This window comes from Sesamum indicum, linkage group LG3 (genome assembly GCF_026168435.1).
Source record: "Sesamum indicum cultivar Baizhima isolate 11 linkage group LG3, ASM2616843v1, whole genome shotgun sequence".
Classification (NCBI taxonomy): domain Eukaryota; kingdom Viridiplantae; phylum Streptophyta; class Magnoliopsida; order Lamiales; family Pedaliaceae; genus Sesamum; species Sesamum indicum.
The window spans coordinates 29,619,840-29,643,937 of NC_142659.1; the positions used below are offsets into that span (position 1 = coordinate 29,619,840).

At 35.9% G+C, this 24,098-nt stretch overlaps 3 protein-coding genes, 3 long non-coding RNA genes and 2 other non-coding genes across 17 annotated transcripts; 4 read left to right on the forward strand and 4 right to left on the reverse strand.

Annotated features, from left to right (window-relative positions):
- The first annotated feature begins 395 nt into the window (after window positions 1-395).
- LOC105159237 (deoxyuridine 5'-triphosphate nucleotidohydrolase) lies at window positions 396-1,740 on the forward strand. The gene is made up of 3 exons (XM_011076230.3): window positions 396-938; window positions 1,023-1,114; window positions 1,233-1,740. The coding sequence occupies exons 1-3, from the start codon at window positions 592-594 to the stop codon at window positions 1,475-1,477; spliced, it is 684 nt and encodes a 227-aa protein (XP_011074532.1). The 5' UTR covers window positions 396-591; the 3' UTR covers window positions 1,478-1,740.
- Window positions 1,741-1,821: 81 nt separating this feature from the next.
- LOC148788867 (uncharacterized) lies at window positions 1,822-2,485 on the reverse strand. Its single transcript, XR_016064478.1, has 2 exons — window positions 2,364-2,485; window positions 1,822-2,062 (listed from the first exon to the last, which is right to left on the reverse strand). It is a non-coding gene; the product is annotated as an uncharacterized LOC148788867 (long non-coding RNA).
- A 60-nt stretch (window positions 2,486-2,545) lies between these two features.
- Window positions 2,546-2,617, reverse strand: TRNAE-UUC (transfer RNA glutamic acid (anticodon UUC)). Its single transcript has one exon. It is a non-coding gene; the product is annotated as a tRNA-Glu (tRNA).
- Window positions 2,618-4,383: 1,766 nt separating this feature from the next.
- Window positions 4,384-4,456, reverse strand: TRNAK-UUU (transfer RNA lysine (anticodon UUU)). Its single transcript has one exon. It is a non-coding gene; the product is annotated as a tRNA-Lys (tRNA).
- A 77-nt stretch (window positions 4,457-4,533) lies between these two features.
- Window positions 4,534-9,485, forward strand: LOC148788868 (uncharacterized). 2 transcript variants are annotated; one of them, XR_016064966.1, is made up of 5 exons: window positions 4,534-4,658; window positions 5,248-5,313; window positions 6,251-6,444; window positions 6,514-6,618; window positions 9,088-9,485. It is a non-coding gene; the product is annotated as an uncharacterized LOC148788868 (long non-coding RNA). The 2 variants fall into 2 exon arrangements; XR_016064965.1 differs by lacking the exon at window positions 6,514-6,618.
- LOC105159238 (uncharacterized) lies at window positions 4,682-9,256 on the reverse strand. 2 transcript variants are annotated; one of them, XM_011076232.3, is made up of 5 exons: window positions 9,116-9,256; window positions 8,442-8,503; window positions 5,999-8,323; window positions 5,802-5,913; window positions 4,682-5,487 (listed from the first exon to the last, which is right to left on the reverse strand). In XM_011076232.3, the coding sequence occupies exons 1-5, from the start codon at window positions 9,225-9,227 to the stop codon at window positions 4,874-4,876; spliced, it is 3,225 nt and encodes a 1,074-aa protein (XP_011074534.1). In that variant the 5' UTR covers window positions 9,228-9,256; the 3' UTR covers window positions 4,682-4,873. The 2 variants fall into 2 exon arrangements, with proteins under 2 accessions (XP_011074534.1, XP_088735317.1); XM_088879191.1 differs by having other exon boundaries at window positions 8,442-8,659.
- Window positions 9,486-10,748: 1,263 nt separating the features above from the next.
- On the forward strand, window positions 10,749-17,019 carry LOC105159240 (uncharacterized). Of its 7 annotated transcripts, none has more exons than XR_016064531.1 (7): window positions 10,749-10,888; window positions 11,002-11,123; window positions 11,214-11,286; window positions 11,402-13,375; window positions 13,634-14,040; window positions 14,293-14,392; window positions 15,046-15,576. It is a non-coding gene; the product is annotated as an uncharacterized LOC105159240 (long non-coding RNA). The 7 variants fall into 7 exon arrangements; XR_002286773.2 differs by adding an exon at window positions 16,646-17,019 and having other exon boundaries at window positions 10,838-11,123; window positions 15,046-15,347; XR_002286774.2 differs by adding an exon at window positions 16,660-17,019 and having other exon boundaries at window positions 10,838-11,123; window positions 15,046-15,347.
- A 3,691-nt stretch (window positions 17,020-20,710) lies between these two features.
- On the forward strand, window positions 20,711-24,062 carry LOC105159241 (Sec14p-like phosphatidylinositol transfer family protein). Of its 2 annotated transcripts, none has more exons than XM_088878664.1 (6): window positions 20,711-20,930; window positions 22,175-22,281; window positions 22,605-22,781; window positions 22,910-23,008; window positions 23,094-23,339; window positions 23,598-24,062. In XM_088878664.1, exons 2-6 carry the CDS (start codon window positions 22,216-22,218, stop codon window positions 23,886-23,888), a joined length of 879 nt encoding a protein of 292 aa, XP_088734790.1. In that variant the 5' UTR covers window positions 20,711-20,930; window positions 22,175-22,215; the 3' UTR covers window positions 23,889-24,062. The 2 variants fall into 2 exon arrangements, with proteins under 2 accessions (XP_088734790.1, XP_011074535.1); XM_011076233.3 differs by having other exon boundaries at window positions 20,713-20,930; window positions 22,169-22,281.
- The last annotated feature ends 36 nt before the right edge of the window (window positions 24,063-24,098 follow it).

Here is a 24,098-nt window from a genome sequence, read left to right on the forward strand (position 1 = left end):
GGACATTGTTTAAGGCCCATAATTCTCCTGGACATTCTTTTAGTTTATGGGCCCAAAGGCCAACTATAATCTGTTTACAATCGGACATTTAGGGATAAGGCCCATCTTATTTTGGGCCGAGAATAATTCCAGACACAGCGGGCTTCAAATGCGTGGTAGCTTGATGTAAATCAATTGTCATTTATTTGTGTGGAAAATTCATTCTTAAAATAAATTAGAAATGACAACTAATTAATTGAATTAGCATCACTTTTTTTAATTGAATCGACATCACTTCTTATTAAATGAGAGGTATCTATTTCCTTAAAAAATGGGAAGGGAGATACCAATAATGCTTTCGCCTTTGACAATCCATCTCAAGAACTCTAATTCAACCTCCCCAACTTGCCATCCACATTGTATTAAAGAAAAATTAATTGAAAAAAACATGCACCAAGACCACAGCTATATACAACAGATACAATATTAGTGGTATCGTCCTTATTCATTCATAAATTTGGAAAACTACCCAACACCATTAACACTATAAAATTGGGGTTGGTGCAAAACTTGCAGAGAGCAATAACACTCAACTCAACCGCACCATGTGAAATGGCGGGAATGCTTGGCGCCATTCTCCGCAATCCCATATTCCGGGCAACTTTCCCCCCATTTAATACCCACTTCGCTCTGATCACCTCCACCCTTTGTCAATTCCCTCGAAACCCATCTCGCAGAATCTGTGCTCGTGCCCTGATTATGGCTCAAGCTGCGGAAAACCCGAATCACGCCCCTGAAATTGAAGAACCCTCGCCGAAAATCCAAAAGATCCACCAAAACGGCGTTTCTGAAAATAAAACCCATGAAAGCGCTCCGTTTTTACGGGTCAAAAAGCTCTCTGAGAAAGCTGTTCTGCCTTCAAGGGCTTCCCCGCTTTCTGCTGGCTACGACCTCTCCAGGTATATGTCTTCACATTATTGCAGAAAGGTTTTCTATGTTCCTCAATTTTTCTCATTTTGTGTTTTCATGTGTTGATCTTGTAGTGCGGCTGAGACTAAAGTTCCCGCTAGAGGCAAAGCGCTAATACCCACAGATCTCAGCATTGCTGTTCCAGAAGGAACCTATGCTCGTATTGGTAATTTTTCTTCTACCTTTTTGACTTTTTTGGCATCGATCCCTTAGTCCAAAATGATGGGTTGGTCTCTTTCAGCTGATTCATTATTTCTTTTTGTCTTGATTTTGGGTTACTGCAGCTCCACGATCCGGGTTGGCGTGGAAGCACTCGATTGATGTGGGCGCAGGGGTGATTGACGCCGATTACAGGGGACCAGTTGGAGTGATTCTGTTCAACCACTCGGATGTGGATTTTGAAGTGAAAGCTGGGGATAGGATTGCGCAGTTGATTATCCAGAAAATTGTGACGCCTGAGGTCTCTGAGGTCGATGATCTTGATTCAACTGTTAGGGGCTCTGGCGGGTTCGGGTCAACTGGGGTTTGAGTGTTGTATGTTTGGATGGTAGTTGATGATATTCTGGACTAGTTTAGTTACCAATGTGGTTGGTCAGAGTATTATTATGTTGGGTTGTGGCGAGCTGTTAAGAGTATTGTATGGAGCACGTTTTGGGGACAGGTTGTAGGTCTCTAGTTCTCTTCCGCGAGGCATTTCGTCAAACATATATTGTACATGTTGCTATTCTCACGAGATTATGTACTTGTGGGCTGATTCTAGGTTTATTTTATTGAAAGTTGGGTGTTCCAAAATCTTGTAGCAGAAGCTGTAGAATAATTAGAGTCATCAAAGCTTATTCGGGGTGTTGAGAGTGGCAGGTTGCCCTGAACAGAGAACATCTAGATGTCTGAGATATGTATTGTCTGAGATATGTATACATAAAAATTTTGGTTCGATGACATGAAGTGAATCGCGTACATCAATCACAACTCACGCACCGAGAATGAATGTGTAAGCCAATTGATAACACAACATCAAAGCAGTCTGAAATGCGAAAAGTATGAAGTTAATCCTTCCACGCTGAGTTTCAAAAATTAGAGCAAACGGAAGAGGAGGAGCCAAGGCAGACACCATCTACAAAAGCCAAAAGCCAAAACCGGAAATCATGTTAGTATATGCATTACTTCCAGATTCCGATAATAACAGAATCCAGTGACATCCTAAATTCACAATCTCCCTGATTTTTGTATAATTAGCCCAAATCAATTCATATTTACAATTTCTGCTACTTCAAACTTTTTCACGAGCTATTTGCACAAGAATTCATTCGATTTGATATAATAAATCCTATTTTCCAAAAACAAACAAGAAGATTGTCAATGAAAAATTTGGAGGAAAATGAGAGGAGGATTCAGTGCTTTTGGGCAATACTGACATGAAGGTGGTGATAATAAACGAGATTGGCCGAAACTGAAAATACTTCCGTGACTCACTCCCCACAAGAACGAAAAAGCAAAAATGACTGATAAGGGAAACAAAAGCAACGGTGGGAGGTAACAGAGACGGCTGAGAATTACTGGTGCGAGAGCGATTTTATTAAAACAAAAAAGAAAACGTTTCCGTTGCCGGGAATCGAACCCGGGTCTCCTGGGTGAAAGCCAGACATCCTAACCGCTGGACGACAACGGAATTGTTCACTTGTCTGCACAATATCGCATAAGTCCAGGTCAAACTCAAACCTTTTTTTCTTTCCTTTTGTTGTGATTAAATTCAAACTCATTTCAAAATTATCAAAACAGAACTCTAACTCATTTATTGGTGAGCCCATCTATACAAAAATATTAAATATATTTAATATCGTATTGTATAACTATTCAATATAATATTATTTCATTATTTCCATGATTATCGTCATAGTGAATAATGGGCATCATTATTATAATAATGCCACTATCCACATTAATAAACTTATAATATACTACAAATATTTATATATAACAGTAATTTAACCAAACAAAAACTATAAACAACTTTTCAGCTTTTCAAAAATCATATTTGAACTCAAATTCAACCTAATTTTTTTAAATTTAAATCAATACTCAAACAAACTCGACTGAGCTTACATTTTAATACCACTCGTCTATAAACATGAATAATGAGTTTCACAGTTGAATTATTAGTGTAACTCTATATCTGCATTTATAAAATAAAAGGGGGAAGAATAACATGGAAATTATCTCTCTCTATATATATATTTTTTTTTCATTTTCCTTTCCCTGCATTTTGTGTTTCTGCTTCTATTATTCCTTTAAGTAAACATTAAGAACTCTTTATTTATTTATTTATTTATTATTATTTCTAGTTATCGTGACATATTATTCTACGTGCATATAATAAATAATATATATATTTTAAATATAATATAAATATAAATAAAATATATTAATCTGACAATTAAATTAGTATATAACTCAAAAAATTGAATAAATTAATTATTTTATGAGTTGAAGGACATTTTTGGAATCACGAAAGAATAGCGAAGTATTGTCAAAACCACCATTTTGTGTTTATAACATATTCTTTTTATAATAGTTCTACCTTGTTTAGAACCTTCCCATACTGATAATGAAATAGATCTAGCTCTAGTACTAGGTCTACCCCAATTCTAGAACCTACAGCACTAGTGGGATTACTATCTCCTTGAACACTGGTTTGTTGGTAGAATGAGTCCTAAAAAAAAGGCTAGGCATGGACTAAGAACCTTATGAAAGCACGCCTTCTTTATATATCTCGTTGGAGAAAGATCATCAAACAATGTTATAAAGAAGAAGATTAGAAGCTAAGAAAAAGGAGAAGGAACAGCTAAACAAAGAGATTCAAGTATACTCTGACTTGCTGCTTGATGGCAGATCGGTCGGTATCAGGCGAAGAAGAGGGGATCGCTACTCTCATGCTTTCATTCTTCTTTCTTCCACCGGACGTAACGTTAAGAGTAGAGTCTGAAGCATAACTATAAGGAGGGGCTTCCTCAAGGGGCCTTAAATGACACAATTTTGGCTACATCTTTTTCCATAAGTGATAGTTGAGATCACCTTAGATCAACTCAAGCTCTTTCCCGGTGGTGGATCAGAGCAGAGAGAAACCCTCGTTCGCGTTGTGCGGATCATGGAGGAAACATTCTGATAGAAATCGAATGGAAACTCTGAGGCAAGCCTTCTTTTGCTCTCAATGAGCTCTTCAAAGAGATTCTACTCACTAGCAAACAGGTGTGAAAACGAGTTTTCTTTAAATTATTATGTTAATAATATGAATAAAATTGAAAGTGAAAGTTAAACTTTAAATACAAGTTGTAATAAACTTATCCAGAAAAGAAATATTTCTAAATCCTAAAATGATTAAAAATTAAAAACCAGCTGCTTTACTAATCGAAAATTTTAATCTAGGAAAAAGAATTTCGCCGTCTGTGGGAATCGAACCCACGACCACATGGTTAAAAGCCATGCGCTCTACCGGCTGAGCTAAGACGGCCTGACGTTGAATTACCACTTACTAATAGTGTAGTAGGCCCTGCTCAATCGGAGAGAAATAGATAAAAAAGGAATAGAATAATCATACATAGTAGTTTTGTTCACATAATCCGAAAGAATTCTTTGTCTTTTTATACAAGTAGCGGATAAGTGTACTTTTAGATGAAATGCCTCGGCTTCCGCTGATGAAATTTTTGCTGATAGTAAGTCGAAATGCCATATAATATGAAATAATTGCTTCTTGAATTTCTGCTAGTTCCACTTTGTTTTTGGGTTTGGTTGATCCTACAGTTATCTCTTGCTGCATGATACAGAAAAAAAGATGGTGTACATCTGAATGTATTTGCAAAACATTATTTTTTGATTGAAGACTAACTCAGAATCTGGGAATTGAAGTAAATCAATTCGGCTCAGATAATCAAACTGAAACAGTAATAAGTACGAGATCATTGGTTATCTCGTCGAGCAATCCATTGATCATGTGTCTCTCGACTTCTCTTATGACGTCTTCTTTTTCAGGGAACACGGACATCATGTTGCTCCATTCAAAATCCCACATGTTGTTCACATCTGGACCCTTGTTATAAATGTCTTTGTTGAGCATTTCATATAGGCCAGCTGCTACATCATTCCCATGCCCACCATAGAACTTCAGAATTTCCAAGTCTTTGCACAGTTGCTTGACTAAATTGTCTAAAGACCTTATCTTGGTGCAACTTATGTTGGTTTTTGTGTAGGGATGATATGTAACCTCATATCTCCTTGCTTTTCTTTTCATTACTTCATATGCAGTGTCCAAGACGAGCTTCTTCTCCGCAACTTCATAATCATGATCACCCACATGAAGAAAGCTGACAGGTATATTGAGCTTGAAAAGTGCCTCTGCTGTACTCAGGAACAACTGACTTTTTATTATTATCTCCTTGAGGTCTTTTTCAGGTTCTGTCAGTAGTTCTTGTATTACCGATGCAGGACATTGCTTGTAGTTGTGTTGGGAAAGATTGTATGGTTCTGTACTTTCTTCGTTGTCTCCTGCAATGTCAAAGGCTAAGCATTAAGTTTATTAGATATCCTACCAAAACTTCAATCTGGAATATCAAAAAGGTGGTTTGAAGTTTTCAGAAAGCAATTTGGTAATAAGAAATTATACTTTACTCCAATAAATGAAAAGATGGACGATAAGAAGTAATGGTTCTTTTGCTATGATATGAAGAAAGATGGACTGAGTTCTTCCATAAAGGATACAAAGGGAGAATGCAAGTTAATTATGGGATTTAAAAAGTGAAAGAGAAACAAAATCTTGATTTCTTTTGCTTTGCCCTCGAAGGGAAGTAACAGCTTCTGACCTATGCTTTGATCACATTGTTTGAGTTTGTTTTCATCCTTAAGAGCATAAGGTTGTTCCACTGTCTGGAGATCGTCAGAAAATTTTCCAGGATTTAAGATTGTAGAGTCACACTGCAAAAAGCCAATACAGTTTCCATAAGACATTTGGAGTCTTAAACTTGAATGGAACTCCATTTAAAGTGTGCTGTGAACTTACATCGTCATTCAGAGTAGATACGATCTGTATGTTCTGTACTTGGCATTCATCTGCTACTGAATTGTTTAATATGATCATCTGGTCAGCTTCATTTTGTAACTTGTCTTCTTGCCTCACTGGTTCAGTTGTCATTTCTGATGCATTATGGATCCTTATACCTGTTTTTCCTTCCTTGACCTGACTGTCACTTTCTTCTTCCATTTGTTTAGAGCTACGGTTTTTTATGTGCATCTGTTGTTTCAAATCTTTCAGCATGTTAGCCGGCTGTTTCATTGGTCTTGTCAAGTGATTCGCAGTTGCATTTCTTCTAGTCATCAGCATGTCTATCTTCCGAGGAATCTCATTTCTCTGAACTTCCCGAGGAATTGCCTTCTTCTGTGTGGCTGAGACCTCAATTCGCTTCTCTTTTGTGAGCTCCGGATTGCTGCTTTCCTTTTCTATATCAGGTAGTGGTTCTCTTGGAGATGAATAATGGCTTTGGTCTTCTTTCTTGTAATGTTCCTGATTTGATGCAGTCTTGTTAGAGATATCAATCATGGAAGCAACATTTGGATTTCTTCCGTTTGTCGGATCTTTCATGGGAACTTTTTCAATGGTTTTCGCTGATCTCGCATTACGAGGTGCTGATTTCTCACGTGAAAACTTTTTCTGCAAATTGATGGCTGTGCTTTTATTGGATATTGAAGCAACTCCAGATTCCACTTGCTGCCCCTCGTGGTTTTTGGCCATCATATTTTGTTTCTGAATCTGCTGGTCTTTCTGATCTGCCTGACGCTTGTCTTCTGAATGTTCAGTTCTTCTAATCACCCTTTCTTGAAGGTGTTGATCCTGGGGCTTTTGTTGACTTCTCAGGAGGGCTTTATCTGCATTCCTCTTTTCTGTTGAATTTGAGCTTACCTTGTACTCAATCCTATTATGTTTTTTCTCTTCAGCTTTGAGTGTTTTGCTGTTTTCTGCCTTCTGCTGCAGCTCAGTATTCAAGACTGGCACTTTGCTTCCGCCCTCAATGATTTTGCTTTCTTTCTCCTTCTTGAGATTTTGTTTCTTCTCACTACCTTCGGAAATTTGAAGTCCATTTACTTGATCACCAATGGCATGGTTTTGTTGTTTGTTCATCATCGTGGTTGCTAGTTTTGGGCCTGGTACTGCCTCCACGCCAACTCCTAGTATTTTCAAATCTTTCCTCTGTTGGTTTCTCTCAGAGTTTACCAATTTAGAGCTGCCATCTGGGTTTTCCTGGATCTTTTCAACTTTAAGCTTAAGTTTGGAATCCCTAACTGGTGGCATATTGTTGGTTTGAATAGACTTTTTGTCAGTGCTGAGCACAGATTCATTCCTGTTCTCTCTGTTCAAAGTTTCGGATGACTTACTACTTTTCCTCAAAACTTTCACTTGTTTCCCTTCCTTCTCTTTTACATCATTTTTCATGCGTATGGAATCTTCCTTTTGTGGGGGTTCGTCAAGGCCCATAAGTTTAGCAATGACATTTGAAATTCTTCCCTTCTCTTGTGTAGTCTGTGATGAACTTGCTTTACTACTTAGCTTCACTTGTGTAGAAAGACTCAAATCTTGGACATAGCTGGTAGACGTTCTATGCAGAACCATCTCTGAGTTACCAGTAGGTTGTTCTGAATTTTTATCAGGATATGATAAAGCCAGTTGTTTCAGTCTGGTTGCACCTTGGACAGCGCGTGAATTCCTTGAGGATTTATCAAAGGAAAACCTAGGACGATCCAGTTTCCACTGGTCAGCTATTTTATGATTGTCATCTTGATCATCCTCATCCTCTTCAAGTAACTTTATACGACTTTTCTTCTGAGCCCCATTCCCGTACTTTGAAGCTTCCTGCAAGTTCACGAGCATTCTTAGGGACTCTTCCAAATCGATGGCACCTTTCAACAACTGTTTCCCAACTTCAATTGAGTTTCTATCGAAGTTAAGGCCATCGGAGCAAGCTCTTAAAATCTGATTCAGCTTCTGAACTCCTTTTGATATTTCATTGATATGAATGTGAGAGATGGTAGGAAACTGACCGGATGAAAGACTATGATCGTTGAAGCTGGTCAAATCCATTTTCTGACTGTGCAATGATCTTGGACCAAATCTTTGGAAAAAATTTACCAGAGGATTAGTGCTGGAAACACCAATTTTACTGAGATTTCCACTATTTTCAAAGGCAAAAGCTATGGCCATCGAGAGATCTCTGACTTGTCTAGAGCTTTGCCCACTTTCATAGAGAACAATCTGATTTGAAGATTCTTTGATGTTGATCGATCTGCTGCCTCCATTAGACCTTCTGCTTGTGTTCCCTGTTCGAGAACCAGCCTGCGAGAAAGAAGAGTGCAGTGAGCTAATAAGATAAGCCATATTCATTTCGTGTAGCCAACTAACAATTTCTGGGGGGAAAAAGTAATATGCAGGGAGGAATGGAATTAACACTTACAGATTCTACTGCATTTATTTGACGGGCACCTCTGGATGTCCGGCCAGGGTTTCCATGCACAACTGTTGGTTCAGAGATGCATGAGATCTTAAATGGCAAGAAATATGGGAACTCTAATGCAATATCAAAAGCCATGCAGAGACAAGGTTTTGATCACATATTTGTCATTTTTCTTCAGGGGACATGTCCCTTGTATTTGTCTCCATAGAATTCATGATCTGTAAGGTGAAAGAATTAGTACTAATCGACAAAGTAACTATAGTTTTATATATACTGGTGTGTTTCTCAAACAGTCTGTTTTTCAAATACTTTAAGTGCACACTCCATTCGCGTTTAATTCTTATACAGTCATTAATAACCGTTTCTTTCATTGAAGGGAGTGTCAACAGGCTGTGGGTGTTTGTGCCTTATAGCTTAATTCTAGCATATCTTTTCAAGGAACAAATTTTCAGGTTGATCTAAATCTTCTCCTACCCCATAGTGTCAAGTGGAAAACTATATGATTCCCTCAAAATGTTGCTTTGGCGAAGCATGGCAACACACGCAATTCAGTGTTACATCAGTAAAAAGAAATTACACACTTAACTTGCATGCTAGAACAGATAGTACAGTTATCAACTGAAACCTCACATGCTTTGTCTTGCAGGGAAAAAAGAACTCTCCCAGAATTTTACCTCTAGATGTTTGCCCCGACTGTCGACTCGAACTTTGAGCGGCAGCCATCCTTTCCTTCCTCAGGCGAAGATCAGTTAGCAGCTTCTGGGCAAAGTCTGATTTTGTTGCCATGCTGCTTATTCAAGGGAACTGCAAAATAAGAAAAAGGATTGGCTTTTACAAGAAACCTGATTTTGATACTGAAATCTGGATGGCAACTGAACTAGAAACTGGAGATAACAGCTTAAGAGGTGTGGGAATAAAATCCCATATTCTTTGATTGCATCTGGGTTTTAGCCTTCTGCACATGGGGAAGGAGGGAATGCATTGTGCTTCACACTTTGGTGGGGAGGTTCTCTCAGTGTTTGGTGAGATGGAATGTGGGGAAAAGGCAATCAAAATGAAGGTGGAAAAATGTTCTACTTCACGAAAGGTTGATGTAAACATCATGGGGAATTTGGATCTTGGTGGAAACTTGGAATAACTTGCTTTCATTCCACTCCAAGCAATGCCAGAGGTTTCAGCTTTAGATTTATGAGCTCCTGGATTAGGAGGAAACTCTGCCTCTATCCACTCAGTTTCATTGCACAAGCAGTTCTCATTCACTCCTAACAGGGAAATCATATTTATGTACTATATATAGAAATTCACCACTTTTTACTCTACAAAAATTAAATAATATTTATAAAGATTTCACTTTAAATACATTTTAAAAATTTTACACATATATATTAAATATACCACACTTATTAGTACGGCATAATTAATGCAATATGGCTCTAACGAATGAAAACTTTTAGCATAGAATGACTACTATAAGAAAATATATATCGGAAAAAAAAATATTGCTCTTACATTGAAATATATTATTATATGTATCTTGTTATTTTCAAAATATTAAATCAAACTCATTAAATTCTCGATATTTGCTCGCTTGAAAACACTTAACATCAAATATCATTTGTTTTAGTCTTATAATATCAATATTTTTACATTGGTAATTTTGGTTTACACAAAAAAAGAAATAATACAAAATTTTTAACACTTAGAATACTGATAATTATAAAAAATAAAATATATACTATTATAAAAGATTAAAATTTTAAATATTCAAATTTTCACTGTAACTTATTCCTATCATTTAATAAAATGTTATTATGATAGAAATTTCGATATATTTTAATAAATACGTCAAAATATTTGTTGAAGTTTGTCAATTGTTTTGACGCTTTTATATTTTTGAAGCCGCTGTCCATAATTGCTAACCAATTTATGAATAAAATATTAATTATTTATAAATTTTGAATTTTTTTACCAACATATCAAATATGTTTGTAACAGTCGTAAAAATAAAACTAAACAAGCTTAAATGAAAATCTTAGGCCCACCAATGCAGGGTGAAAATCTTAATTCCACAAAAGTCGAAGGACTTGAATGAAAATGCTGAAAGTTAGCCAACGTAGCAGGTTAAACCACGTAGCAGAACTGAATCCGCATTCCCGTCCCAATCAGTTAACCTCATCCAGAACCTTCCCCAGGCTTGGATCTAATTGCAGCCGTTGGATCATTCCACTCACAGCCTTTCTTTTTCTTTTCTGGTCATTGATTATTCCAGCGCACCTTAGTAAGAATGCACAGTCAAATCCCACACCGTTCACGCGTATCCATCCGCTGGAAATATCCACCCAACTGCTCATTTTCAGCCGTTGGATCGCCACGCCCCTCCTTAAATAGTGCATTTTCGCATTTCATTTTACATGCCTTATCATTTCATTTCTATGGCCGCCTTCAAGGTGTGGCTCTGTTGCTTTCTTAGATCTACTTCTCCTGCTTTCTCTTTTATCGTTTTTTCCTTCAAATTCGTTTAGATCGTAAGACGATCTACCTTTTGGCTATGGATTTGTAGCGCTTCGGTTTACAGTTGGGTTTTCACCGGTTGATTGATCGACCGATGATTTTCTTCGGGCTGCGGATGTGGAAGGGTGTCGCGTTGGTAGATCTGATGCGGTGTTCAACACATCGATAAAGGTTTTTCACGGATCCGCTTGTGTGTGAGGTTTTTGGTTGTTTTTTATGATCTAGATCTGTATGTTATATATATGTTTGTTTGAATTTCAGGAGTGATATATGGGTGTGGATTAATGATCCGCTTAGCCAAGTGCGTTCTCCTTTTTAAGTGGATGATTACGAGGTGAATTTATTTTTGATGGTGCCGTTACTACTTTAGTTTCTTTCATTTGATCCTCCTGCATATGATTTGCTTTGTTCACTTCATATCTTAGTTGTCTTGGTTTGTGTTCTCGTAGGTGAACTCGCGAATATATTCTGCTTATGGTAATTTATTGGGTCAGCTGGAATTTCGTGGATCTGGACTGCACGTCTGTAATGCTGTTTCCCGCTGTTAATTAACGTCGCTGGATCTTGAATGATCTCCTGATGCTGGATGGATATCAAGCTGTCAAGCTCCTGGTGCAATACACGGTTCTGAAGGAACTATATTTTTAAGGGAAGTGATTGTGATTTATTTAACATTCTTGCATATTTCATATATGGCGAGGTAAGTCTTGTATAAGAAAAGAGAGGGAGAATGATTCTGTGGAAAAAAGAGATGTGAAGTTGAGGTGAGATGTGGTTGTCAAAATGACCTTTGCCATGATGGGTGCGCTCGCATGGCAGGTCAACTCATAATAAAAAAGATATTTTTTGTTTTGAGGGGGAGATGGCACGGGGATTGGCCCGGCTCTCCCTCCTGTGTGCGGTGTCCTGGCCCTTGTTTTTGGTTCTTTTTTTGTTCTGCATCCCAACAGTTAAATTTCAGCAATCAATCAAAGATTTTTGGTCTTGAATGGGGTGTGTTCTGACATATAGAGAACACACTACATTCAAGACCAAACTCCAAAGCATGCCAAATTATTTCCGAGGAGGTTCTGATGAAGCAAATACAAGGATATCATCTTCTGAGGCATCAACTATACAAGAGGTACAGATTGTCACTCCTTAAATTTACCTACTTGAATTGGTAATTCAGATAGCTATTTCAATTTCTCAATTCCTTACTCAATTTCTCTAACTAAAGTTAAATTTTTTACGCATTAAATAATCTGCAAATTATACTTTTAGGCTGCGCTCAGCTAATGTTCAATTCATCCAGGATGGTTATTTAATTCATAAGTAATGACTGTTGTCTTATAGAGTTATATGTTAAACTATCTGATTGATACTTTGGATTAAAGCCATAAGAAAACCCAAGATTTTCTCTCTTTAGTCACTTGGCATCTAAAATTTTGCCATGGGATGGGAAATGGAATATTAATCTAGTATAAAATCTTTAGATTGAGATGCTACACCAAGAAATCTTTATATAAACCATGTTATGATCTAGTATATATATTAGTTTCATATGCAACATCAAGAAATCTTACTATCAATCAATTGATGATCTATATCTTGGTTTAAAATGCGATGTCAAGAAATCTTAATATCATCCTTTATGGGCATTCTAACTGTTGTGTTGCAAGCAGAGTTTTGCTCGATAGGTACTGAGTGCATAAACTGAGTTCTGTGAACTGAAGAATTGACTTGCAAGCAGTTTGGTAACTGTAGTATACTACTTAAGTTTTGTCTGAACCAAAATAATTTACTCACAAACACCCAATTTCTAAAACTCTGACTCAATTCTGCTGTTCCTTACTTTATGTTGCCAGGCAACCCACTTCAATTATGCATTACATTTGGCAGATTTCTTTGTATTTATTATTAATTTAAATTGCAGACTCAGTTTATTGTTAGTTGCGTGTTGTATTATCATCTATATGTGATGTGGGCAATTATTTGTTGGGAAGCCCTCATCTATTGTAATATAGTTCAAAGCAATAGCATGTGCATATAGATCAGGGATTCACTTCGTGGATAATCGCTAGAGCTGGTGTATCCTATCCCCTGGTGAGCAGAGCCCCTTCCAGATTTGTGCTATTCGATGTTGGTTATCAGTATTGAAGATTCCACTATGGTTCGGAACCTGTTGCTTCCCCGGAGATCTGCCTAGGTTGATATTGTTGTGCTGCTGCTGCTGCTGCTGAAGCTGCTGGTGTGTTTGTCTGATTTTGGTGATGTTGAATATTTTGATGCTGCTTCTGTGGTCGATGTAGCTGCCTGCTGTTTGTGAGAGTCGAAGATTGGAGCCCCACAGTGGACTACTCTAGTTTTTTCTACATTGTTAGACCAAGTCGGAATGTCCTGTTCATTTTCTAGGCTATTGAATTCCATTGTTTGTTGATCAGGTATTCTACACTGTCAAGTAAGCTCAGAGAAATTTTATTTCGGCGATTGTTGCAGTAGCATTTTAAAACGTCCTGTGCCTTACTTTAAGCCAATTTGGTCCTTCAATTGCTAGGATGTTATTCTCTAACATCTGCTTTTGTTTTGATCTTTGTCTGTAAGTTGGGAGTGATTGAGAAGCATCTGGTGATTCTACTGTGATTTATTTTTGTTTTCTTGCCTATGTTCAGTTTTACAATTTTCATCTAATTCTGCTGTAGGTTTTGCAATTGCTGCTAGTGTGATGTGTTATTATGCTGGCTTTTTCAGAAAGGCCAGAGCTGTTGGTTGTGGGCGGGATTGATTAACTTGGTTGTTGGATGGCGTTCCGCTGGTATAGCTTAAGCAAAGGTTGTTTTCTTAATGTTACATTAATTTGGTGTTTTGAGGCTTGTAGATCTGGTTTTAAGCTGTGCTTGGGTTTTGTTCTTGGTCGTCGAAACTCGTAATTTATGATTCTGCTGCATCTAACACGAGATAGGTGCAAAGGAAAGCATTTAAGCGTGGCAAAATGTTCACTGAAGATAATCATCAATTAGCTTGCTGTTTTTTGCTTGCATCTGGGAAGTTGTGGGTACATTGGGTTTTGACCTGGGGAAACCCTACAGAGCCTGCGGCTGGTGACCAGGTTTTATTTAATTATGTTCGACCTTTTTATGACAGTGAATGTGCTAGTCAGTCTGTTATGTCTAATATTAACTTGCTCTATTCTGGATTCTTTGATATTTTTTCATCATGGTCATGTAAACCAAAATTGTTCTACATTACCTCCATGTATCATGTTTAAGTACAGGTACCCTGTGATGTCATGAAAGTGTACAACGTTTTATCAATTTGTTGTAGTTTAAATGATTCTATCTTTTTTTAATTATGTTTTTAGGATGAATTCTACTTGAGATCAGCTGACGGTAGTTAGGTGTGTAAGCTGATTACATTGGAGGCTCTTGATAAGTCGATGGGACTTATAGTTTGACATTTAGGTAGGCTAAGCATTTTTTAAAGTAATCAAATTATGTTTGTCTTTACAAGTTCCTTAACTCTTGGCTCATTCGCCGTGGTTTTCATGGGAACCAATGTAAATGTATTTGTGGTCTCGTCTGGGTCTCAGACTTGTGGGGTCGGTTGTTCCAACACGAAACTATTTTTGCCTGCTGATGTTTCTCCAATTAAATTTTTATTTGTCCAAAATAGAATTATCAATCATTTAACTTCGAACTGGGGGATGGATCTATAAGCTCAAATTTGGCAGAGCGCTCAATTGCCTGAATGCATTGAGAGGATGGTGGTTCGATTCCGCCTGGGTCCGTTTGTAATCGTGACGATAATATATGTAATTGATAAAATTCTTTTATTATATTTGAGCTTTCATTGTAAAGAAACAAGTCTATTTCTTTATCTCGCATCCTTTGCTGGCCGTAGTTTCACCAATGAATAATTAAATTTTATGGATGATGTTGGGATTTTAAATCTTCCCTTCATAATTTTTCTAACGGTAAATGAACAGTTTTTTTGTGAGTATAACAGCTAAACTCAGGATGCAAGGGATAATTTATTGGTGTAAATTTGACAAGTTGACGAGAAAAAGATAAAGAACTATAAATGTGATGATCCATGTGTCTACTTTGGTGGGTAGGCGTCTTCGACCAAGCCGGGGTGGAGTTTTCCTTGCTTGCCGTGTACGATTCATCTGCCAGCTGAACGGGTGGTGGTCCCAGCGGAGATGCCATGTTGTGGGCGTGCGAGCTGATGAGTCTGTGCCATGCAGGCAGAAGTATGAGTCAGCAGCCGTGATCATATACCAAGTCAGCTGCCATGTAAGAGAGCAAATGTTAAGTTGCAGTTATTCAGCGCAAGTTATATCTCGCATAAGTAGCAAGCTGGCTGGCATGACAAGGTAGATAAGTCGGCAGCTACATGTCCCGAGGGATGAGCCAGGTACAATATAATAAGTTGGTCGCCTCCTCCTCACAATAGTTAGATGAGTAACCAGCCATGTCTTTTGACAAGCTACATTGTCGACGCTTTAGTAGCCATGGTGCCACCAAGATGAGTCGGCAATATTTTGCCATTTTTTTGAATCTTTTAGCATTACTCGGATATGCAATTTGATTAAATGATTCGTGGATCATCTGATTGCTGATTATGGAATCTTTTTCTTCTTTAATTTCACTCGATTCATATACTTCTACTTCGCTTAATCGAAATAATAAAATTGGATTTACTTTTGAAAGTTATTTTATTATGTTTTTTATAAAAATAACACTTTTCATAACCTATTGTTTTGTTTTTTCTCTGAGAACTATTAGAGCTCGAAAATACTTATTTTTTAATTTTTCAATTTTTTTTTTGAGTTCCTTAAAGATGGGTTAAAAAAGGAAGGTCGTTGTCGGGGCGATCCAAAACGAACTTGAGCTTGCATTCTCCAAATTGTTAAAAAACAAAAATTATCTTTTTCTTTTTTCATTAGATCTTTTTGAGAGGATTGTTGTTTCGATTTGTGCCAAGGTTTCAAACAGAAAGGAAATAAGATTTTTATCTGAATACCGTCTGTCAACCAATTTCTTGAAAATTCTGTTTCGGATAATGGAACACCATTATAGGTACATTTAACATGCATTACTCTATTCAATTCTTGGAAATTCTGAGACCACTCAGGACGTTGAAATAGGAATATACGTCTAATATTTTTTCGCAATTATCAATGAAGTGAATAGAATATATTTTTTAAAAATAGAGCGAGTTAGTAACATGCAACCTCTTATTCCTTGCGAAAATGGAAGAACGGTATCCCAGAACTTTGCTATCTCTATTCGCGCTTGCTCTTTTATTTTGTTCTTCTCTTTTTTTTTATTCTATTTTTGCTTGCTCTTCTGTATACTCTACAATTTTGAATGCTTTTCCTTTCCCCAACCAATTTCTAAAAATTAGTTTAATCAACCCGGAGATATCAAAAGAAAAAAGATGCAATTTTTTGATTCTGTCCAAAAAAAGAGGGGAATGTGCATTTGTTTGAAACAATTTTTAAATAACTATTTTACTTTGAGCCCGCATAGAACCTTTGATTATATCTCGCTCAAAGTCTGATTGTTGTGAATAGCGTATCAAAGTCACCTCGTCTGTTTCATCGGGCGTACTAGTAGCCGTAGTATTAGTATTAGTATTAGTATCAGTGTTCTACTTGATATCAGTAAAAATTACTACCTGTTTGACTTTTCTTGAACATATTGTGACAGGGATGGTGCATTAGATGAGTTTGGAAGAGAGAAGATGAGTCAACAACCTCGGTGGCTAGAATGATGAGTCAAAATACCTTGAATTGTATGATGGTTGGGATGAGTCAGCTGCCGTGATGGGTTGAAGCTGGTTAGGTACTACATGACGCGGCGGTAGGCTAGAGTTGCTGTTGAGATCACTGTTTTACTCCAGCCAGCCTGTGGTGAGTGCGAACTGCAAAGGGTTCTAATAGCGTGTGCAATGTCCTCTGTGGACGCGGGTTGTCTTCTATTCTTTCCCTCCCCCCTAAGGAAGATTGTATTGTTATAATGTATGCATGGTGCAGAACAATTTGTTATATAATTTAAACTAAGATGATGATCTAAGTTATTAAGCAAGGGGAAAGCTTCAAAAAGCATTACAGGGACAAATAAGTGAGTGGCTATAGCCAAGAACATGGTAGCAGGTTGATAAGAATTGATTGGGTCACGGTTTGTCATCATGGGAACATGGACAATCTGAAATTCTGTGAGCGTGTGATAGGGGCGAGAGGCCTTGCATCATCTGGCTCGCATCTGGAATATTAAATTATAAGAAACACCACCAAACATCTGGGCTGCATGATTTCTTAGTATAATTATTATTATAAGCATCTTAATTATACATATTTGTTGGCACATACTGACATGCTGTTTTAAAGAAAAGTTAAACATATCTCAAGTTTAATATATATATATATATATATATATAACATCTTGCAAACCCTACACTTGGACTAAAAAATTGATGCCTCATAAACCATGTATAATGACTAAATACCTTAATTTAAGTTAGTTCTTTCTGATTGGTACAATACTATATGATCTATTTAGTTTGTGATATGAGTTATTTATATAACAAAGTAAAAAATAGTTTGTACTTTTTGAGTTGAATAATTCAACCCACCAAAAGCTCTTGGACTAAAAATGAGCCTTGTAATGAAAAATAAATAACCATAATTATTCCTCTAAGAATAAATATAAAGTAGCCTTAATTATCCCTCTAAGAATATGAAAACCCAACTTTGGTCTCACTTGTAGTTTTTGTGGAGAAGCTCTTTTGGTTGTAGCATTTTCTTGGAAGAGTGTGGTGTAGTGGGAATAAGGTCCCAACCACTTTGGCAACTTCTTCTTGCTCTCTTTCTTCTTTTGTTAGTGGTCATAAATTTATTTTCTAGAATGCTATATCTACTCATCAGGAATTGGAAATTAAAAGGGAAAAGAAAAAAGAAAAAACAAGAAGATGGGGCTCTGAAGAATATAGTATTACCTTCCAAAGAATTCTTATCAAATGCTCGAATCTTAGAATTCATACCCGAGTAAAGTTTGATAAAACTCAATCAATTATATAATTAGTGTATCATATTAATAATATAATTGATCATTTTTTATAAATTATACAATAATTACATCACAAGTGTATTAAATTTGTTACGTAATTGATTCAAATTAACTGGATGTAGATAAGAACTTTCAAACGAATCGTTGCCGATGACAGACCTTTCGGCGAAACCGTACCACTATTTCCAAAAAAACCCTCCCAATTGAAGGGTTCCGGAGCATCCACGAAATTGTTCTTTATGGGGCAATTATCAATCACTATAAATTCTTTTAAAAGTTACTAATTTTGATATATAGTAAACCCATAAGTATTTTTTCAATTTCAAAGACCCATATACCATCCACTTTCCATTCTTGCAAACCTAATACTAAAGTTGTTCACTAGATTGCTTTGATTTCTTAATTAATAAATCTATGTTGATGTTTTAATATATACATCTTTTTTTCTTTTAGTTGTTCAATAAATTTAAGTTTTCAAAGAAAAATTCTTGCATATTTAGATATATAATTAATGATAGTTTTATATTTTTTTTTAAAAAAATTGAATGAACTGCACAATTGAAAAGTTTCCAAAGTCCATAAAATAAGATTTGGAAAGTTTTTGTTACAAAATAAATGCAAAATTGAATAATAATTGAAATAATACAAATCTTGCCTCTCGAAAAAAATTAATATATTTAGATGAGATTTGAGTACAAAACTAAACATTCTTTAATTATTTCTAAAATAATTTCAAATCAATCTAAATCAGAGTATAAACATAATTTTTGCAGACGATTGAAGAGAAGAAAGGAACCCAAGTCGTCAATTTGTTAGTTCATGTTCTATAAATATAGGTATTTAATTTAATTAAATAGTAGTATTTTAATTTTTGTTGTTTATTTTAAATTTATTGATTAATTTAAAAATATTAATATATTATAGTAATAATATATTGATTAATTTAATAATATTGTGGTGTTGAGAGAGAAAAAGAAGAAAGACAAGTGGAAAAGTTTGAGTCCTCATTGTTGGAACAAAAAGTTGGGGGAGGTGGGGAGTTGGGGGTGGGTCAAGTTGGAAAGTTGATGGATGGATCATGGACTTTTATGGCTTCTAGACGAAGTTGGAAAATTGTGGTGCCAACTATGGAATTGGTTCTAGGGTTCCTCTCTAAAGTTTGATTCATGAAATTTAGGGTTTGTTTGATTTTATTTTTATTTTTAGTTTTTGGGTTTTCATGAATTGATAATTTATATAATGATGGGGACCAAAAAAACAAACTTTTATGTTGTAAACTTGTTTGGATAATTCAAGTTGCAAAATATGATTTTGAATTCTTGAAATTTCATTTTGAACTATATTTTATCACGTGATAATGGATTTTAAATTTATTTAGTACGAGGCTATATTTGAATGGATGAATTTAAAGTTATGTATTTCAAAATTTTTAATAACAAATTATTTGAATTTGTTCGATAATTCTAAAATTAAAGGATTTTAATCCATTCAACTATATTTTATCCAACATTGTTAGATTTCAATTTCCTTTAACATCAAATTATTTGAAATTCATCTTACAAATTATTTCCTCAAATCTAAATCGTCCCATCAAAATATACCCTTTTGAGGATATGGATGAACAAAAGTTAGTGATGTATTATGATTTTTGTTTTTGAATTTCCCCCTTAATTTCATGTTATCAATTAATTACTTCTATTCACTTACCATTTAGTATTAACAAACAAGTGTTTTTATTTTGCAAACTATGCTAATTTGGGTGATTTCTGCGATTATGTAAATTTTTTTTGGATAATTACACTCTCTATTCTTGAAATTTGGTATAATTACACGTAAATTTCCTGTGATTTGAAAAAAAATTGCATAGCATTCTTGAGATTTGCTTTTATCTAACAAATAAGTTTATATATTAGTCAAAATTCACTAAAATTTGCTCATATTAATAGGAAATCTGAATGAAAATTGATATTACCCTCTATTAACTTATTACGAATTTATTGTAGGTCAAATAAATTTTTTCAGACTAAACTACTCTTATAACAGTGAAGTATACCTCCACATATGCATTAATGAATGAAAATATATGAGGATAATTTGGTCATAAAAAAAATTATTTAATGTGTAACAAGTCAGTAATAAATCAATTGTAGGTCAATATAAATGAAGGCTACGTATAACAAAATTCTTAGGGTGTTAGATATAATTTTTTAAATTAAAAAGGATTTACGTATAATTACATTAAATTCACATAGTGTAATTTTCTCTATTTTTTATTGCTTATAATACTTGCAGTTAATGTAATATGCAATCATTATGTCATAATTAATGCATCATCACCATCAATACAACACGCCGGCGTTTGGGTGGAGAGCTCGCCACGTGAAGGTAGATATGGAACGATAGAGTCTGTTAAGCTGACAAGACCCCGTTTCTCTATAAGAACAGGATTTAACACACGTGGGGACTAACTTCTGGAAGATTAGATCTAAAGGTCAGAATTGAACTGTGATGTGTTAAATATGAAACTACCTACCGAGATAGACAATCCCAAGCATAATAGTACACGACATCGTACGTCTCTCTGTCTTCTCTTTTTCATTTTTGGGTTTTTCTTTTTAATACTTTTAAGACTCTGTAGACAAAAAAAGAAAAATATCTGGGCGCCCCCCCCCCCCCTCCCCCGACACACATTATTTCCCAGATTACAGTAATTATTTCACACACACACAAATATATATATATTGTGTATGTATATATAAGAGTTACTTTCAGTGGTGAGAGCTCATTCACACTCAGTGCATGTGCTCTGCGTGTGTGAGAGAGAATATCATTTGTTCAGTGTTTGGTCACTGGTTTGCATGAAAATTTCCTGAAGAAAAAAGAGGCAAATTCTCTGTGTCTCCAATTTCTGTGTGAGCAAGGAACGGTATGATTAATTGACGCTATTTTTCTGTTGTTCTATGAATTTGGATATCTTGTTTCTTTTATGTATTGTTCATGGGTTTTCTTGTGTATATTGGAAGTGGGGTTTTCTTTTCTGGGCTGGTTTTTGTTTGTTGGATCTGTTTGGGTATGGTTGCTGGGTTTTCGGATCTTGATTGGCGAATCCGAATTCATGTTTTTTTTTGGTGTTGATTGCTTGCGAAGTGAAATTTGACTAAGTTGTGACTGATGCTTCTTGAATTTGTGTGGCTTGCGTGAAGTCAAAGTTCTGATCTTTGGGGGATTTTTGATCAGCAAACTTGTTTTGCTAAATCAAAGTGGGTCAGATGGATTTGAATTAAGCAATTGTAATCTTGAAATTTTACAAATCCAGCTATCAATTAATTTTTATTTTCAGTTATTTTAATTGTGGAATAAGATCACCAACGCCCATCAGCAGAATCCCTACCCCAAAGCAAAAGAAGAATTATATCTCATATTTTGTTAAAAAAATGGATGTTAAATTCGGAGTACTTGGTATATGTGGAGAGTGTATATGAAGTATCTGAGTGTTTCTGTATGTGTAAATGTGCATATAAATGCATATAGGTGCGAATATCTGAGTCTGTGTCTGTGTGCAAGTACATGTATTGCTGTTATTCAATCCCCAGTTGACTTAAGAATTATTATTCCTTCAATGAGTTTAAGTTTGTCTCTTCAATTTTCTTGCATCTGTGTTTGAATTGGTGGAGTATATTCATTATTGTATTACATGTGGTGTGGTTATGAGTTTTCAACATTTCCTTTCAACAACTACGAACTGGTGTCCCAAATATAATGATTAAATACATCATTTGTACTTGATGTTGGTTTCAGCTAAATATATTCGACTCAACCCCATTGCCATGTTTTGGAATAGACTAACAAGATTGATTTCCAAAGTTTGCCAAATAATTGGGTACTCAGGAATTGCTCATGTTGAAAAAAAATTAACAGCAATTTGATCATTTTAGCATCTCAAAAGAAAAAGGATTCCTCTCCTCTGAGACTGTAGAACACAGAATTAACTGCTTTTGCAACATAAGAGTGGACCCTCTTAAGTTGACGTGGATATGTGTGTTATAATGTATCTGGTGATTGTTTGATTCTGGGTTGCTGTCTGCTTTTCTGTCTGTTTTGGCTGGCTTTCTGTTATTGCAGTAGCTGATTTGTGCTGAAATGGCTCTATGCAATTTTTTGTAGCAAAAGATAAGCTTGGTTGCTAGACAACACTAGCACTAAACAATATCATGTTTTTCCGCAAGAGTCATACCTTGCAGGACGCGGAAAGTGTTGAGCTGCAGCACGACCAGAAGGTAATAACAAACTGTAGTTTCATGGAATAATATTTGTACGTCAAGCGATTATCAAGTTTCCGGTTGAAGTAACTGAAGCGGATGATAATAATTGTTCTGTTGTTGATTGGTACTGCAGTCTCAAATTTGCTATGTTTCTTTTAAATCTCGTTAAATATTTTTTTGATTTTGAGAAGAAAGTAGTGTGTATTGGTATGATCATATTTTATGATTCTTAATATGTGATTAAGTTAGTATGCAGCCATCCCAAATAGAATATATATCTTCCTGCTTATTCTCTTATTAAATTGCTTGAAGATGATCTGGTTGAATTTCTTTTGCAGACTACTGAGCTTAAAGCTTCTCTGGGCCCATTATCAGGTCGCAGTCTGCAGTATTGCACCGATGCTTGTTTGAAGAGATATCTGGAAGCTCGAAACTGGAATGTAGACAAATCAAAGAAGATGTTGGAGGAGACACTGAGATGGAGATCAAGTTATAAACCTGAAGAGATTCGTTGGGTAAGTGAGGAGTTGCTCACACTATTAGGGGATAACCTCTTTCTATTATCCTCATTTTATTCTTTATCTCAAGTTGGTTTATCAACTCACATTAACTGTAAGTAAATGCACATAATTTCGGTTACTAGAATGAAGTTGCTGTTGAAGGTGAGACTGGGAAGGTATTCAGAGCAAACTTCCATGATCGTCATGGTAGGAGTGTTCTTATACTAAGACCAGGAATGCAGGTACTGAAAAAACTCTGTAATCTATTTAATTTTACACCTTGTAACGAAGAGAGGGGTGATAAATTGTGCTATTGTACATTTTCAGAACACAGCATCTCTTGATAACCAGATTAAACATCTGGTCTATCTGATTGAGAATGCCATACTTAATCTTCCAGAAGGACAGGAACAGATGGCATGGTTAATAGACTTCACAGGATGGTCTTTAAGCAACCATGTACCGATCAAATCTGCAAGAGAGACTGTCAATATATTGCAAAATCATTACCCTGAGAGACTAGCTGTAGCGTTTCTGTATAGCCCACCACGCATATTTGAAGCATTTTGGAAGGTTCGTTTTATTTAATCACCAACACCACATTTTATTTGGCATATAGCTCTTATTTTCACCATTCAACTAGAGAATAACTTATCATGGAATTCACTGCATGTTATTCTATTACAAACAAGGACTAAGCTCTTATTCCACAGTCCGTTAATTTGTATGGAATGAATTTTCTCAGTGAGCATATTTTCAAATTTCAAGTGTTACTGGGATGCTTTTATCATCAATTGTTAATGCTGTTAAATACACGTGTTTCTATTGCAGATTGTCAAATACTTCTTGGATCCGAAAACATTCCAGAAGGTGAAATTCGTGTACCCAAAGAACAAGGATAGTGTAGAACTCATGAGGTCCTATTTTGACATAGACAATCTCCCAACGGAGTTTGGAGGCAAAGCCACACTGCAGTATGACCACGAGGAGTTTTCTAGGCAAATGGCACAGGACGATGTGAAATCTGCTAAGTTGTGGGCTCTAGACAAGCAGCCATCTAATGGTTTTGCAGGTGCCGAGGTGGCTCCTGAGCCTGAGGCCCTTGCTCTGCCAGTCAGTTGAGTTAGTCTGAGCCATGAAATAACAGCATGACAAGGTAAAGTTATGCTTAGGTTAATTCCAAAATGTAGAATCAAGTCCCTGCTGGACTAAGTTAACCAAATTGAAACAATAACTCATGAATCCTGTGCTTTGTGAAGATGCTGAAGTTTAATCCTTTGTCATGTTTCCTTTTCACATCGATGAGAATTGTTAAACAACCATTTCGCGCAA